This window comes from Humulus lupulus, chromosome X (assembly GCF_963169125.1).
Source record: "Humulus lupulus chromosome X, drHumLupu1.1, whole genome shotgun sequence".
In the NCBI taxonomy this organism is placed as follows: Eukaryota; Viridiplantae; Streptophyta; class Magnoliopsida; order Rosales; family Cannabaceae; genus Humulus; species Humulus lupulus.
The window spans coordinates 10,127,368-10,141,688 of record NC_084802.1 but is presented as its reverse complement, the minus strand read 5'-3'; the positions used below and the strand labels follow the sequence as shown (position 1 = coordinate 10,141,688).

The 14,321-nt window shown below is 35.7% G+C and overlaps 1 protein-coding gene across 1 annotated transcript; it reads left to right on the top strand.

Moving 5' to 3' along the window:
- The first annotated feature begins 356 nt into the window (after positions 1-356).
- Positions 357-5,228, top strand: LOC133805480 (uncharacterized). Its single transcript, XM_062243669.1, has 4 exons — positions 357-669; positions 750-1,232; positions 1,323-1,435; positions 4,949-5,228. The coding sequence occupies exons 1-4, from the start codon at positions 475-477 to the stop codon at positions 5,226-5,228; spliced, it is 1,071 nt and encodes a 356-aa protein (XP_062099653.1). The 5' UTR covers positions 357-474.
- Positions 5,229-14,321: the final 9,093 nt, after the last annotated feature.

Below are 14,321 nucleotides of genomic sequence, written 5' to 3'. Positions count from 1 at the left end.
ACAATGAGTATGGTCAACTAGTGGGTGGATCTAGAAGTAATGTTTCATCACAGCTTGGATCAGTTGTTCGAGCAATTGTGTCCATCAACATTAACAGTTGGAAAGATGTTAGTGTGGTGGATAAAAATAAAATATGGGACAAAATGAAGGTATATTTTTATTAATTATATTTCATTTAATGTTTTTAAAATATATATTATTTTGATAATATGCTTCTTATTACTTTCAAACTTGCAGAAAACTTATGATTTGGACCCCAAACAAAAGCAACAGATGTTGAAGGATGCGGGAAAGTACTTCCGAAATTGGAAGACTAATCTTACTAGGGTACACGTTTACGATGCTTTGAAAAAATACCCAAATGAGTTCCCGCCAGCTTTGCCATTTGGATTTGAGAATGTCATAACTCCGGATGAATGGTTAGCGTTTGTGAACTCAAGATTAACTCCCGAGTGGCAAAGAAAGAGAGAGGAGATGCAAAATTATCGAGCACTGAATAAATACAATCACAACCTCTCTAGAGGAGGCTATGTGCGTATTGAAGAGATGTTAATGGAACAAAGTGGGAAAAGTCTGACTGAACTTGATAGGGCAGATTTATGGAGCATGGGTCGTCGGAATGCAAAAGGAGAGCTAATTGGAGAGGCCTCTGAGATTCAAAAAAATATTGTAAGTGCTCATATTTAATAATGTTGATATGTCAAATTATTAGCTTATATATATAACTTTCTGTGAATATTGTTTCACAGGATCATTACCGGCAACTCCAAGCTGAGGGTAAATGGGCACCTGATGGCCCTGATGATGTGCTGACGAGGGCGTTGGGCACTCCTGAGCCTCGAGGACGTGTTAGGGCTGGAGGACACGGTGTGTCCCGCTCAGTATATTGGAATACTCCAACACCTACCTCAACGAAAAATAAATCAAAAGCCTCTTCTTCGAATGACGACATTAGAAAGGAATTTGAAGAAAGATTTCGAAAACAAGAAGAAGAGCATCGTCAACAAGCACAACGCCTAGAAGAGCGCCTTCAACAACAAGATGAGCTCTTGAGAAAATTATTGGCCCAACAGAGCGGGTCAGGATCTAACGTTGGAGTCCCACCAGCGCCATCATCATACTATGTGCCCGACCCACCAGTGCCACCAGCGCAGGCGTCCTACTATACTCCGGACCCAGTAGTGCCTCAAGCAGAACACCACATTGTTGCACTACAACCGCTTTTGCAAGAGGTAATTAAACTTTCTTGAATATTCTGAAACCAAATAAATTTCTTTACTGCTTCAACATGATTATTTGTATATAATATGTTTCTTATGCAGGGCCGAGCATGCCAATTAGCAATTGGTTCGGTTTCAAACATTGTTGCATCAGGTACACTCATTGAAAGAGAGGCAGGCAACAACTTCCAAGTTATGATTACGAGTGTTCTTAAGCCAACCTGTCCTCTCCCTTTTGCATATCCTGATTTGGACATGTACATAGTTGCTCAGGCCATTGGGACGCCAATAGCGTGGCCTAAGGATTTTGTCATTATATCTGAAGATGTAACTCATGAGGTGATGCCATGTTTTTACATAATTATCTTTACAATTCTATATTTGTTTGTAATTTTTTTAATTGTTGATATAATTGTATACAGACTCCCTCTACAAGTAGGACCAGATCACAACGACCAAGAGCTCCATCAACACAACAACCTCGAGAAAGAAGACGACAACAAACTCCTCCAACACAATTGGCCCAAACTCCATTGGAACGATTACAGAATATCGTATCTCATTGGGATGATGGCGAGTGTGTCAATCTAGGCATAGAGTCTGAAGTTTTTGATCAGGATATGTCTCACTGTTATATATTTAAGGATGACATACTTCAGTTTGCTCGAAAGGAGAAGATTGGACAAGCAGTACTCGTCAGCTACATGAGGTATATATCTGACAAATAAGTTTGTTCATTTAATTTTCTAATTTGATTTATTCATTCATATAACAATTTTTCATATTTTTGTATTAGGTTCATTTACAGATATGTGGTACAACAAGGTCGCCAAAATAAGTTTTTATTTGTCAATCCTAATATCGTCGCCACTCAAGGGAGTTCATTCGACGATCGTGTTCAGAATCTGTTCAGACGTTGCAATGACGTAAAATCAAAAGAACAAGTTATGCTTGTCCCTTGGAACCATGGGTAAGTTTAAAAACTTGTCATTTTTCCGACCCATATCAATAATTTCTTTGTTTAACATTTGAGCTATAATTTTTTTGTTTTTCTTATACAGTGAACATTGGATGTTGCTTATTTTGGCACCATATGCATATCATGTTTATTGTTGTGATCCGGTGAATTCAGAGCTAAATAACCGTGAGGAGATTGTATCAGTGATCGTCAGCGCTTTCAATCTTTTTTTCTCTATGAATCTTCCTGATGTCGAGATCCCTGATACTCTACGCATTAAGCAACCTCAGGTAAGTAACTTTAGCAGAAATTTTTGAACATTTATAATAATTAAGTAGAATAATATGTATGCATTTTTTAAAAAGTTTCAATTTAATAATAAATTACTCATATTTTTAAATAATTAGTGTCCACACCAACCGGACAATGTGGCATGTGGATACTACTTAATGAGGATGTTGAAGGATTTGATTGAGCATGCGAGTCCTGGGCATTACTTGAGAACAGTATTATTAATTAAAATTTACAAATTATTTTTGAAACTATAAATGTAATCAAATAATTAATTAATATATTTTACTTTATATTTCTTGCAGCTAACAAGCACATCATATACAGAGGCACAAATTGATGAGTTGCGACAAGAATGGGCGACATATATGTTGCCGATAATCCAAAGTTACCGACCTCGTTGATAGGTTTTTTTTTTTAATTTTTTAACTCTTTCTTCATACACAATGCAATATTTGTTCATTTTGAATATTTCTAACAAATATTGTATTTCTTGTATATATCTAACAAATATATTTTTTTCTTCCAATTTAATTGATTATTAAATTAATTTAAATTTAGATTAAAATAATTTAAATTTAAATTAATATTATTTAAATTTAATTAATTATTAAATTAATTTAATAATATTAAATTAATTAATATTAATTATTCAATTTAAATTAATAATATTAATTATAAATTTATTTAATTTATTTTTTTTAAATGTGGGAGACTTTCAATGTCTCCCAATGGGAGAGGTGGGAGACTTCCCACGTCTCCCAATGGGAGATGTGGAAAGTCAACATTTGACTTTCCACCTCTCCCATTGGGAAACGTGGGAAGTCACTCACCTCTCCCAATGGGAGACGTGGGATGTCTCCTAGGGACTTCCCACGTCTCCCATTGGGAGAGGTGAGTGACTTCCCACGTCTCCCAATGGGAGAGGTGGAAAGTCAACGTTTGACTTTCCACCTCTCCCAGTGGGAGACGTGGGAAGTGAGGCACGTCTCCCAACGGGAGACGTGGGATATATACCTACAATGACCCTAGCAACAACGTCTCACTAAGTGGGAGACATTGTAGACTTCCAATGTCTCCCAATTAAAGTCATAAAACATCTATTTTGTTGTAGTGAAAATCAAGATATTTTCATTCCCAAACTCTATAAATAGGACCTAGTACCCAGCCATTATTCACCATTTGCTCTAAGTTCAGAAGCTGCTAGTGTAAAGTGAGTGTGAGAGTGTAAACACTTGGTTTGGGGAAAAACTATAAGCTTAAACATCATAAGCTTATCAAACACTTTGGGAAGTGAGTTCTATAGTATTTCGGTGAAGGTTAGATTGATCTTGCAATCTTTGAGGTAAACCCAAAACTCTAGTTCCTTTCTGTATTTTATGTTATTTCCTTTCTCAAAACCTTCTACTCAGTCCCCTAACCTTATTCTTATTTTGGTTAGGGAATCCAAGCTCTTAAGCATATAAGTCGGTAAGTATGTTTTTTTTATGGTTTAGTCTTTCCATCTCTTTCATTTCATCTCCTTTCTTTAGACTCACTCTTTCTTATGGTTTTAGGAGTGTTCCAAAAGTCCCAACTCAGTCCATAATCCCGGTAACTTTGGTAAGGAAAATAGGCTAGAATCTATATGTTTATGTTTATGCTATTTTATGTGTTATGTTTTCATATGTTATGAATATGTTATTGATGTGTATGTTGTAGGCTTGGGCATATGCCCTATTTGACTAACAAGACCCCAAAAAGATTGTGGGCATAAGCCTATTTAGCTGGTAGGACCCCACTAATCTCATGGGCATAAGCTTGTTTAGTCTATGGGACCCCAAGTAATAATGACCATTATAATAAGTGTATGTTATATGTGTTATGTTAAGTCTTTATGTTTCTTATGAAATTATGTATATGATTAAGTGTTAGATTTTTCCTTGCTGGGCATTAGGCTCATTCCTTTCTGTTTATGTGCAGGAAATAAGCTTTAGAGGTGGAAAGATTCGTGACGCTTGGAGGATGTGTATCGATGGTGAATGGAGTCAAGGGGGCCGAGCGTTATTCGATTCGAGGATGTAGTCTTGTTTATGTTTTTTTTTTATGGTTTTAAATGTATTTTCCGCATTTTCTACGTAACTCTTTTTAGTTTTTAAGTTATTTTTGTTTTAAAGACAATGGGTACCCATATCCTACTTATTTTATGAAAGTAAACTTTGTTTCTACAAGTTTCTGATAAATTATGGTATTTTCGCAAAAATGTAAGTTTTATGTATAGTTTCGTTAATGGTCCAAAAAGTCTAGAGTAGTGGGTCATTACAGATAAATAGTAGATTTTAATAAAAAAATAGTTTAAAACAATTCTTAAAATAAATCAAAATTGAAATAACATCTTCCTAAAAAGACTAAATGTGTATAGTGTTTTAAAAAAAATCTAAATACAATATAATCGTTTAACCTTAACGTTACATCTCCTATTTTCTTCCTGCTACTGTAGATCGGCTAGAGGTGGATGTCCAGAGGTGAGATGGATGAGTATTCTTATTTATGTCGCTACGACTATACTAAAGAGATCTGTGGGCAAGAACTCTTCAGCAACCTATGAAGGAAGTGACTTGCTATGTCAATCTGGGCTGAAATGCAAGGGTGATGACTCTAATCTAGGTTGGGAAGATGGCTTGGCAGATTTGGTCGATGGTTGGAGCTCCTTAACAAACAACGACCAGGAGGATCTGAGGAATGCTTCCACAAAGATGACGATGAAGATTGCGATCTAAGTTGTTGAAAATTCTAGGTTATTATTCTTTGTATTTGGGTTTTTTTTGTTTATAGATTTTCAGATCTAGTTTTTGCATCTGCGTTTTTTGTTTATGCATTTCATGTCAGTACCTACTCAACATGGAAAAGTTTCATGATTCTACATCGTTAGTCAACGCTTTTGACCAACGCAAATGAGTGGCACAATATATATAGCGACAATAGTGATTATGAAAAACACAATATTTTTATATAAGAAATGATTACTTTCACTACAAGAAATATGGGCTTTAGGAGCGACATCAGTCGCCCTTAAGGGCATCTTCAATGAGATTCTATCTTTATCTTCAAAACTACTTTTCCTTCATTTTGAACAAAAAATTCATCTCCAACCAAGCTTCAACTTCATTTTTATAATGAAGGAAAACACTATTTGTCTTCAATAATGAAGACACTACTATTCATTTAAAGTCAAAATTAAATGTCTAAATTAGCCTTGATAATTTTTTTAAGAGAATTTACTCATTTGGTACCCTATGTTTTTGCAAAGTATCATTTTGGTACCCTCTGTTTTCAAAATGCTCATATGGTACCCTGTATTTTAAAATTATACATATTTGATACCCTAGACTCAGATTTGATAGATAAAATTTTGTCAATATGATCAAACTGTCATCAGTTATATGTAATTAAGTAATTAAATTTAAATTTGGAACTTACATAATTGACAGCAGTTTGATTAAATTGGTAAAATTTTATTAATTAAATTTGAGTTTAGGGTACCAAATATGCACGATTTTAAAATATAGGGTACCATATGAGCATTATTGAAAACATATGATACTAAAATGATACTTTGCAAAAACACAGGGTACCAAATGATTACCTACCTTTTTTTTTTAAATACAAATATATCCTCATATATAATATTATAAGTTTTAATTATTTATTTTTGTTATTTTAATTATATTTCATTTATAAAATTTAAATTTATGTTATACTAATAATTAAAGTAAAAAAGTATACAACACAAAAATTAATAATAAAAATAAAAAGCCTATAACATTATCAAATTTAAAACTACAAAATTTAAATTACTGAATTAAATCAACAACAATTAAAAAAACAACAACAATTAAAAAAACCAACAAAAACAATAAAAAAAACAACAATTGTTACTAAAATTAATTGATGATTAAAAAAAAGAAAAGTAGAATATTGATGATCAAAATTTAATTATTTATTGATGATTAAAAAGAATAAAAGTAGATTTTTCTTTTTTAAAGTAATATTTGAAGTAGTGATTAATAATACCAAAAGTCATCACTCATTGTCATTAGGGGGTGACATGTCACCGCTAATATTTCGACACTAATGCTGAACAAGTTCTTCTTCTTCTTCTTCGTCTTCTTCTTCTTATTCTGTTTGTTTTGTTTTGATCTTCAATCGTAGTTCATTCACTCTATCTAATCGAATTCAACCTAAATCTCAAAAAATGAAAGTAATGTCTAGCGATGATGATACTAAAGTATATATTTTTGTTGATTTCTTGAAAGTTCTGAAAAGGGACACCCAATGGGAGACCTACATGACCACAGAGTTCATCACCGGAACATGTCTTCAACTGTTAAGGTGTTACGATAATAGATCAGAGAGTTACAGAGCCCAATTGCTCGATGATGTAATTTCTTGATCACTTCTCTTCGCAATTTTTGTTTAAAATACATTGGTTGCTCATTGAATTAGATGGTTTGATTGGGGTAGGATGGATCAGCTTATGTCTTGGTGTTTGTTAGCATTTGCGCGACATTCATAAGGAAGGACCTGTAGAATATGTACTGGCATTGATTGATGAAATGATTGAAGGTACTTACTTGCAACTTCTTTGTATTTATAGTTATATATATATATGTGTTGTTAGAATTATTATTATGGACTAATATAATAACAAACATTATTCAATAATTACAACCATGAACTAAAATGCCTATTAATTACTAATAACCATAATGGGATGGTTCACACTTACTGTAATGACCCAAATTTCCTAATAAGGCTTATGACTTTGATTAGGAGGTCGGGAGGACCATAATTGATTTATTATGCAATTAAATGATTATATGCATGTTTATGTGTATTAAATATGCATGTGAACCCATTTCTGATTAATTGGGTGATTTTCATAATTTGGCCATTTCAGGTATATTTGGCATATATGTGGCATGTGTGGTGCTTCGTTATTATTTGGTTATGCTAGGGTTACTCAACACGAGACGATCCTAGGAGGTAAGCTAGCGGGAAATTCACACCGATATTTATACTTGACTCGGAGTGAGTCAATGGGGTATTTAGCACATTACCGGGATGTTGGGTAATGAGAATAAATATTTGATGATAAATTGGGAGTAACGGAAATTGGAGGGCGTTAATTATAATTAGAGTGATAGAGGAGAAAGGATGGTTTTCCCCTTAGTGGCTATTAAGGGTTTTAAATGACCTAGGGGCATTTTGCTCTTTTGACCTAAAGGATATATATCAGTTAGAAAGCTGTAGAAAGCTAACCAAAACAGAGCATTGTTTTTCTTCTCCCGATCATCTTTTTCTCTTCTTTTCTCTTTGAATTTTTGAGCTCCATTTGAGGAATCAAGCTAGGAAGTTGAGCCTTGATGGTCTAGGGTTATGTTCTACCATTAAAGAGGGTGTAATTCTGAGCTTGAGGTAAGTTTTTAACCATGGAAGCTTTGGTTTATGCTCTGTTTTCTTATTGAGTTTTAGTTGGAATTTTGAAGTTGAAAGTTGAGAATTGATGGGAGTTTTTAGCAAAGTTTGGTTGGGTTATGATGCCTATGACTTGTATGTTGGGTATTTGGGTTCATTTGGGAGTTTGAATGAAGTTTGGAATCATGTTTTGAAGCTTGAAATTGGAAAACTCGAAGGAGGAAGAACTACAGCAGATTAAGCTTGGTCCCAGCGCTACAGCGCCCAAGGGAGGGCGCTACAACGCTGTCCAGTGCCAGTCAGCTCTGGTTGTAGCACTGGGACGCTAGGGGGCAGCGCTGTAGCACTACCCTGTTTTTCCAGGGTCCTATTTTGGGCACTTTTGAGGGTTTTTGGCTTGGGGTTTCAATTCCTAAGGCTCGGGATCGAATCTACTAACCTTTTGAGTATGATTCGAGGTCTTGGGAGTGAGGTTTAGGTCAAGAACCTTTTATTGTTGATTTCATTAATTGGATTCCATATTTGGTTATGACTAGGTGACCGCTAAGGGATCAAATGATTGATCGTTCTCAAGGGTCCTTCATTTGTTATTTCTTGCTTGAACCAGAGGTAAGAAAACTACACCCAGTATGTGATGCATGTGATGCATGAGATACATGTGATTAGGGCATGACATGATTATTGAATATGAGATTGATCAGAGCTTGAGTCTCTGTAAATGTGCATGGTCATAATTATGCTAGTGATTGTTGAGTAAGCATGCTGAATGCCCTATATCTGGATATTTGACATAGGATATATGCCTGGTTGCATTGCTTACTTGTGAATGGAACTGACCTATGAGTTAGGAATCAACAATGGTGTCAGTATTAACTGTGAAGTTGTGACTTATTAGTCAAGTTCAACAGTAGTACGCATGAGCACTGGTCGTATAGTATTGGCTTAAGAGTCAAGAATGGTATTAGCGTGTTTAACGCAAGCCGAAAAGATTAGATCTATTCGACATAAGCATTGAATGAATCATCACGAACATTAATGCTTGATCGACCTCAAGTTCGATGAAAATTAAAAGCGCTTGTCTAGTCTAAAATCTATTTACTTAGAGCCAAGGCCAGAAGGCCCAGGTGACTGCATCGTCACATGGCTAAGGGTGCGGAGCCCAAGTTTGTAACTCACTCATCATTCACTCATCTGATTAGGGCTACACGCCCCAGCATGATTATCAGAATCTCAAAGTGTTAATCACTCATTTGATTAAGATTGAATTGATAGTCATCCATACAGGAGGGCAGGATCCACCATCATTATCTAGACTTATTTGCATGCATGAATAGGGCTAATATTGCTAGGCATGCCTATTATGATTTAGTAACATGTTATTACTTGTTCATGAGCATATTAAGTTTTCTTGCCGAGCTTCAGCTCACGGGTGCTATGTGGTGCAGGTAAAGGCAAAAAAAAGCTAGACCATCCTTGAGTTGGAGAGCTTAGGTGACGATGTGTACATATGCGGCTACTCAACCGCCACGGCCGAGGGTTTAAAAAGGAATTAGGGTTAAACCCTATTTTGCCGCTTAGGTCGGCTGGTTGTAAATATTTTCTTGTAATTAACCTTTAAATTATATTTTTGGGATCCCAATGTATATAGTAAACGTTTTAGTGAAACGTTGTATCTTAACCAATTTTTTTTAACCCTAAACCACTAATCATACTTAGTTACACAATTATGGCCAAATGACTCAATTATCAAGTTTAGCACTGTTTAAAATGCACACTGTAACGGTCCCTGGAGATTAGGGCGTTACACTTACTAATTGCATTAGAGGCACATGGTGGCACCCTAATGACTATATGTTGGCCCATTAAACTATAGTCCACCACCACTATCATAATGAACCCAATTAACCCACTAATACCCCTTAGGGTAAGAGGGTATACTAAATGAGAGGGCATGTAGTTGCATTAATGTGTATGGTGGTATTGTGGTAAGGGTATCTATCTATAAGCTCCCTCTTGCATTTCCACTTGATCTTGTGTGTGACTTTGGCAGATTTCTAAGTGTGGAAATGACTCAAGATAGGATGGGCAATATGGGAGGTATGTTCTCTTCATTGCTTAATTAATGCCCTAAATAAAATGTGTTCTTGGATCTATTGTGAGCATTAATTGATTGTGTAGAATCTGTTTTGAGCATTAATGATGCTCATATTGTGTTTACAAACTAACAATTGATATCAAGAGCTGGTTCATTTGATTTTAGGGCTTAATATTTTAACATAAACCCATTTTTCCAATTTTGATTTTTGCACAAACTTTTCAAAATAATGCTATGTTAATGTGGGAAATCGGGTTTGATAATGTGTGTTGGGTTTTCACAATGTTGTAGACAAAACTTTCGTGTGTATTGCTATGAAACCGAGCTTTTCTTGGAGCTCAAAAATGGAGGAGACCCATTTTGTGTTTCATGTTTTTTTGACATTTTTTATTGGAGATGAGGAGAATGGAGATGCTAGGGTGGTCGATGATGGTGAGAGGAAGAAAACCCAAGTGACGGTAGCCAAAACGGTGGCCGGAGTTGCTCGTTTCAGTCAGGTCGGACCTGCGGACTGAACCGGGTCGAAAGCGACCCGCGCACCTAGAAATAGCTCAAGGACGACGAAAAAAATGACAAGTTGTTTTTGCCTCTGTCAGGAAAAACGACATGTCATTTCCAAGGGTATAGAGGATGTCGTGTTTAAGCAACACATGTTGTACGAACACAGATATTAAAAAAAAAATCCAGACTTGTTTTTTGGGAGCGTGGGAGGTCCATTTTGGGCCAATTTTTTACCATTTCACTCCATTTTTAATATCCTATTATTTTCATATGTTTATGCGCAATATTAATCCATGAATTTTATTTCATAATTGTATTTGTATTCAATCTTTTGTGGCATAAATCTAATTATATATTGACAACAATTATTGCTTATTTTCTTGTTTGTCGTAAGAATAAGCATGTAAATTGTTTAGTGATGAAGAATATTTAAATAATTATTTATTTAAATTTTGTGTTTTTCCTCCAAAGTTACATTAAGGTCCATATGAGTAATTAATTATCCTATCGATAATAATTATTTGGTAAGGATGCTTAATATGGTGAAGAAAGTCTATTGAATTTTATAAACCACAATTTGTTTATCCTCTAGATAGTAAATTCAAGTATTTGGTTGTAATGCTTAATGGATTTTTCTTACTTGTGAATGAGTTCTATCTTTTGTTTATTTAAGAACTCTAGCATACATAATGATCATTTGTTATTTTTTGCAATCATTTATGAGAAAAGAGCACAAATGACATGATTTTTTTATAACATGCATTTAATAGTTATTGCTCTTGTTTCTCATTCAGCGCTAAGCTATCCTAGAACCTCCGTCGTCTTGACACTGAATGCAACCAACCACAAGCAGTGGGTTGAGTCTATCACGATGAACTTGACTTTCATGAAAGTGGACTTCGCCTTGAGAATTGATGCACCATCTAAGCCTACTGACGATGCTACTGAGAAGGATAAGAAATTCTACGAGGATTGGGAACACTACAATCGTTGTTGCTTGATGCTCATGAGATATCACATGGATGAATCCATTCGTGATAGTATTCCTAAGTCCGAGAATGCGAAGGACTTTCTTGTTGACATTAAGGAAAAGTACCAGAAATTCTCAAAGAATGAGAAGAATGAACACTTGAACATGCTCCATCACACCATTTATGGTGTTTCAAGTGACATCAGGGCTCATATTGATAAGCTCATGGGCTATTATCACAAACTTAAGGCCATGGGTATGGACCTTGGTGAGGATTACATGGTATGGTTAGTGATAGAGACCATTCCATCTCAGTTTGATGCGATCACATCAAGCTACAATGCTCAGAAAGAACAATGAACTGTTGGGGAGATGTCTGCTATTCTTGCCAAGGAAGAGGAGGACATGAGAAAAGGTAGGGCAAGAAGCATCTCTATGGTGACAAATCCTAACAATCCTCACAAGAGAAAGTTCACTTCCAATAACTCTGGTAACCAAAAACCTCCCAAGAAAAATGCACTTAGTCCTAAATGGAATGGACAGTCAGGCTCATCCTCTAATGGTCATAAGAATGAGTTTTTCAAAGGGAAGTGCAACTTTTGCCAGAATTTTGGGCACATGAAAGTTGATTGTCGAAAGCTCAAAGCTCACTTAGAGAAGAAAGGTAACTGTCTTGTGATGATTTGTTTAGTTACCAATATTATTGATGTGCCATCAAATTCTTGGTGGTTAGATACTGGAGCCACAATTCATGTTACAAATTCCTTGCAGGCAGTGACAAGTTGAAGAAGACCGAGTAGTCTGGAGCAGCATGTGTACATGGGAGACAATATAAAAGTCCAAGTTGAATTTTTGGGGACAGTTAGATTACAGTTGAATACAAGACATTTTTTGGAGTTACAGGACGTTGCTTACATACCCTCTATTATGAGGAATTTGATTTCTGTATCTATTTTGGATAGACTAGGTTATAGTCTTCTTTTTGGAACTGGAAAACTTACTTTGTATCGTGACTCTCTTTTGGTTGGAAATGGAACTTTATGTGGAAATTTATATAAACTTGATTTGTATGATGTTGCTTCTATTTCTTCTACTTCTTGTCTTAATACTGTTGTTGGTTCTAAACGTGCAAGATTAGATTTGAAATCTTCTATGTTGTGGCATAAATGTTTAGGCCATATCTCTAAAGACAGAATGGAAAGGTTGGTCAAAGATGGGGTACTTCAAGATCTGGATTTTTCAGATTTCATTGCCTGTGTTGATTGTAATAAAGGAAAGTTCACTGCCAATGTTAGAAATAGTAAAACAGACAGGTGCACAGGATTGTTGTAGTTGATTCACACTGATATATGTGGACCATTTGTTCCACCTGCCATGGGTGGTTATAGATACTTCGTCACCTTTATTGATAATTTTTCTCGGTATGGCCATGTAGAGCTCATTCGTGAAAAATCTGAATCTTTGGATGCGTTTAAGATTTTTAAGACGAAGGTTGAGCTTCAAAAGGGGAAGAAGATCAAGGCAATAAATTCTGATAGAGGTGGAGAGTATTATGGGCATTATGATGAAAATGGAAGGAACCCCGGGCCTTTCGCTAGGTACTTATAGGAATGTGGCATTGATGCAAGATAGACAATGCCAGGAACACCCCAACAGAATGGAATTTCTGAAAAAGAGAAATCATACTCTTCTTGACATGGTGCGATGTATGTTAATCCATTCTAGTTCACCAGAGTTTTTAGACTGCAGCTTATATCTTGAATCAAGTGCCCACCAAGTCTGTCCCAAAGACGCCTTATGAGCTATGGTCAAGTAAGAAACCAAGCTTGTGTCATTTTCATGTTTGGAGTTGCAAAGCAAAAGTGAGGCCCTACAATCCACAATCTAAGAAAATTGATCCGAAGACCATTAGTGGCTATTGTGTAGGCTACACCATTGATCAAGGGGTTCTAGATTTTATTGCCCATCCCACACCACCAGAGTTATAGAATCAGATATAGCTGTCTATTTTGAAGATGAATTTGGTTCAAGTCAAGGGTCAAGAGAAATTGTTTTCAGGGAAGAATGCATTTTTATCCCTGTACCTGTCGCTTCCGCTCCTATTGATGAACCTATGATTGAAAAAATTCTAGTAGAAACTCATGATGAACCTCAAAATCAAGAACAAGGTGAAAATCTTGATGTTGAGGATGATGAAGTTATGGTGAGAAGATCACAGAGAACCCGCAGGTCTGCTATTCCTGATGACTACCTTATCTATTTGTAAGAACATGAGTTTGATGTGGGAGACACTTTTGAGCCAGTCACTTATCAAGAAGCCATGAGTAGTCCTAAATCTGTGCTGTGGATGGATGCAATGAAAGAAGAATTGAGTTCTATGTCACAAAATGAAGTTTGGGAGTTGGTTGAACTACCCAAAGGTTGCAGACCCATTGGATGCAAATGGGTGTATAAGATCAAACGTGACTCGAATGGACAAGTGGAAAGGTATAAGGCTATGCTTGTGGCTAAAGGATATAACTAAAGAGAAGGTATTGATTTCAAAGAAACATTTTCACTTGTTTCTACCAAAGATTCGTTGCGAATCATTATGGCTATAGTGGCTCATTTTGATCTAGAACTCAATCAAATGGATGTGAGGACCGCCTTCTTAAATGGAGATTTGTCTGAAGATGTTTACATGACTCAACATGTTGGTTTTGAAATGTCTGGCAAATAACACACGGTTTGCAAGCTCAAGAAGTCTATCTATGGGCTTAAACAAGCATAAAGGCAGTGATATCTTAAGTTTGATATGATTGTCACTACAAATGACTTCAAGGAGAATGT

Coding starts and splice junctions, on each gene's coding strand:
- LOC133805480 (XM_062243669.1), top strand. CDS start 475: ATGCAAAATTATCGAGCACTGAATAAATACAATCACAACCTCTCTAGA. Junction 670..749: donor CTGAGATTCAAAAAAATATT/GTAAGTGCTCAT, acceptor ATTGTTTCACAG/GATCATTACCGGCAACTCCA. Junction 1,233..1,322: donor TACAACCGCTTTTGCAAGAG/GTAATTAAACTT, acceptor TTTCTTATGCAG/GGCCGAGCATGCCAATTAGC.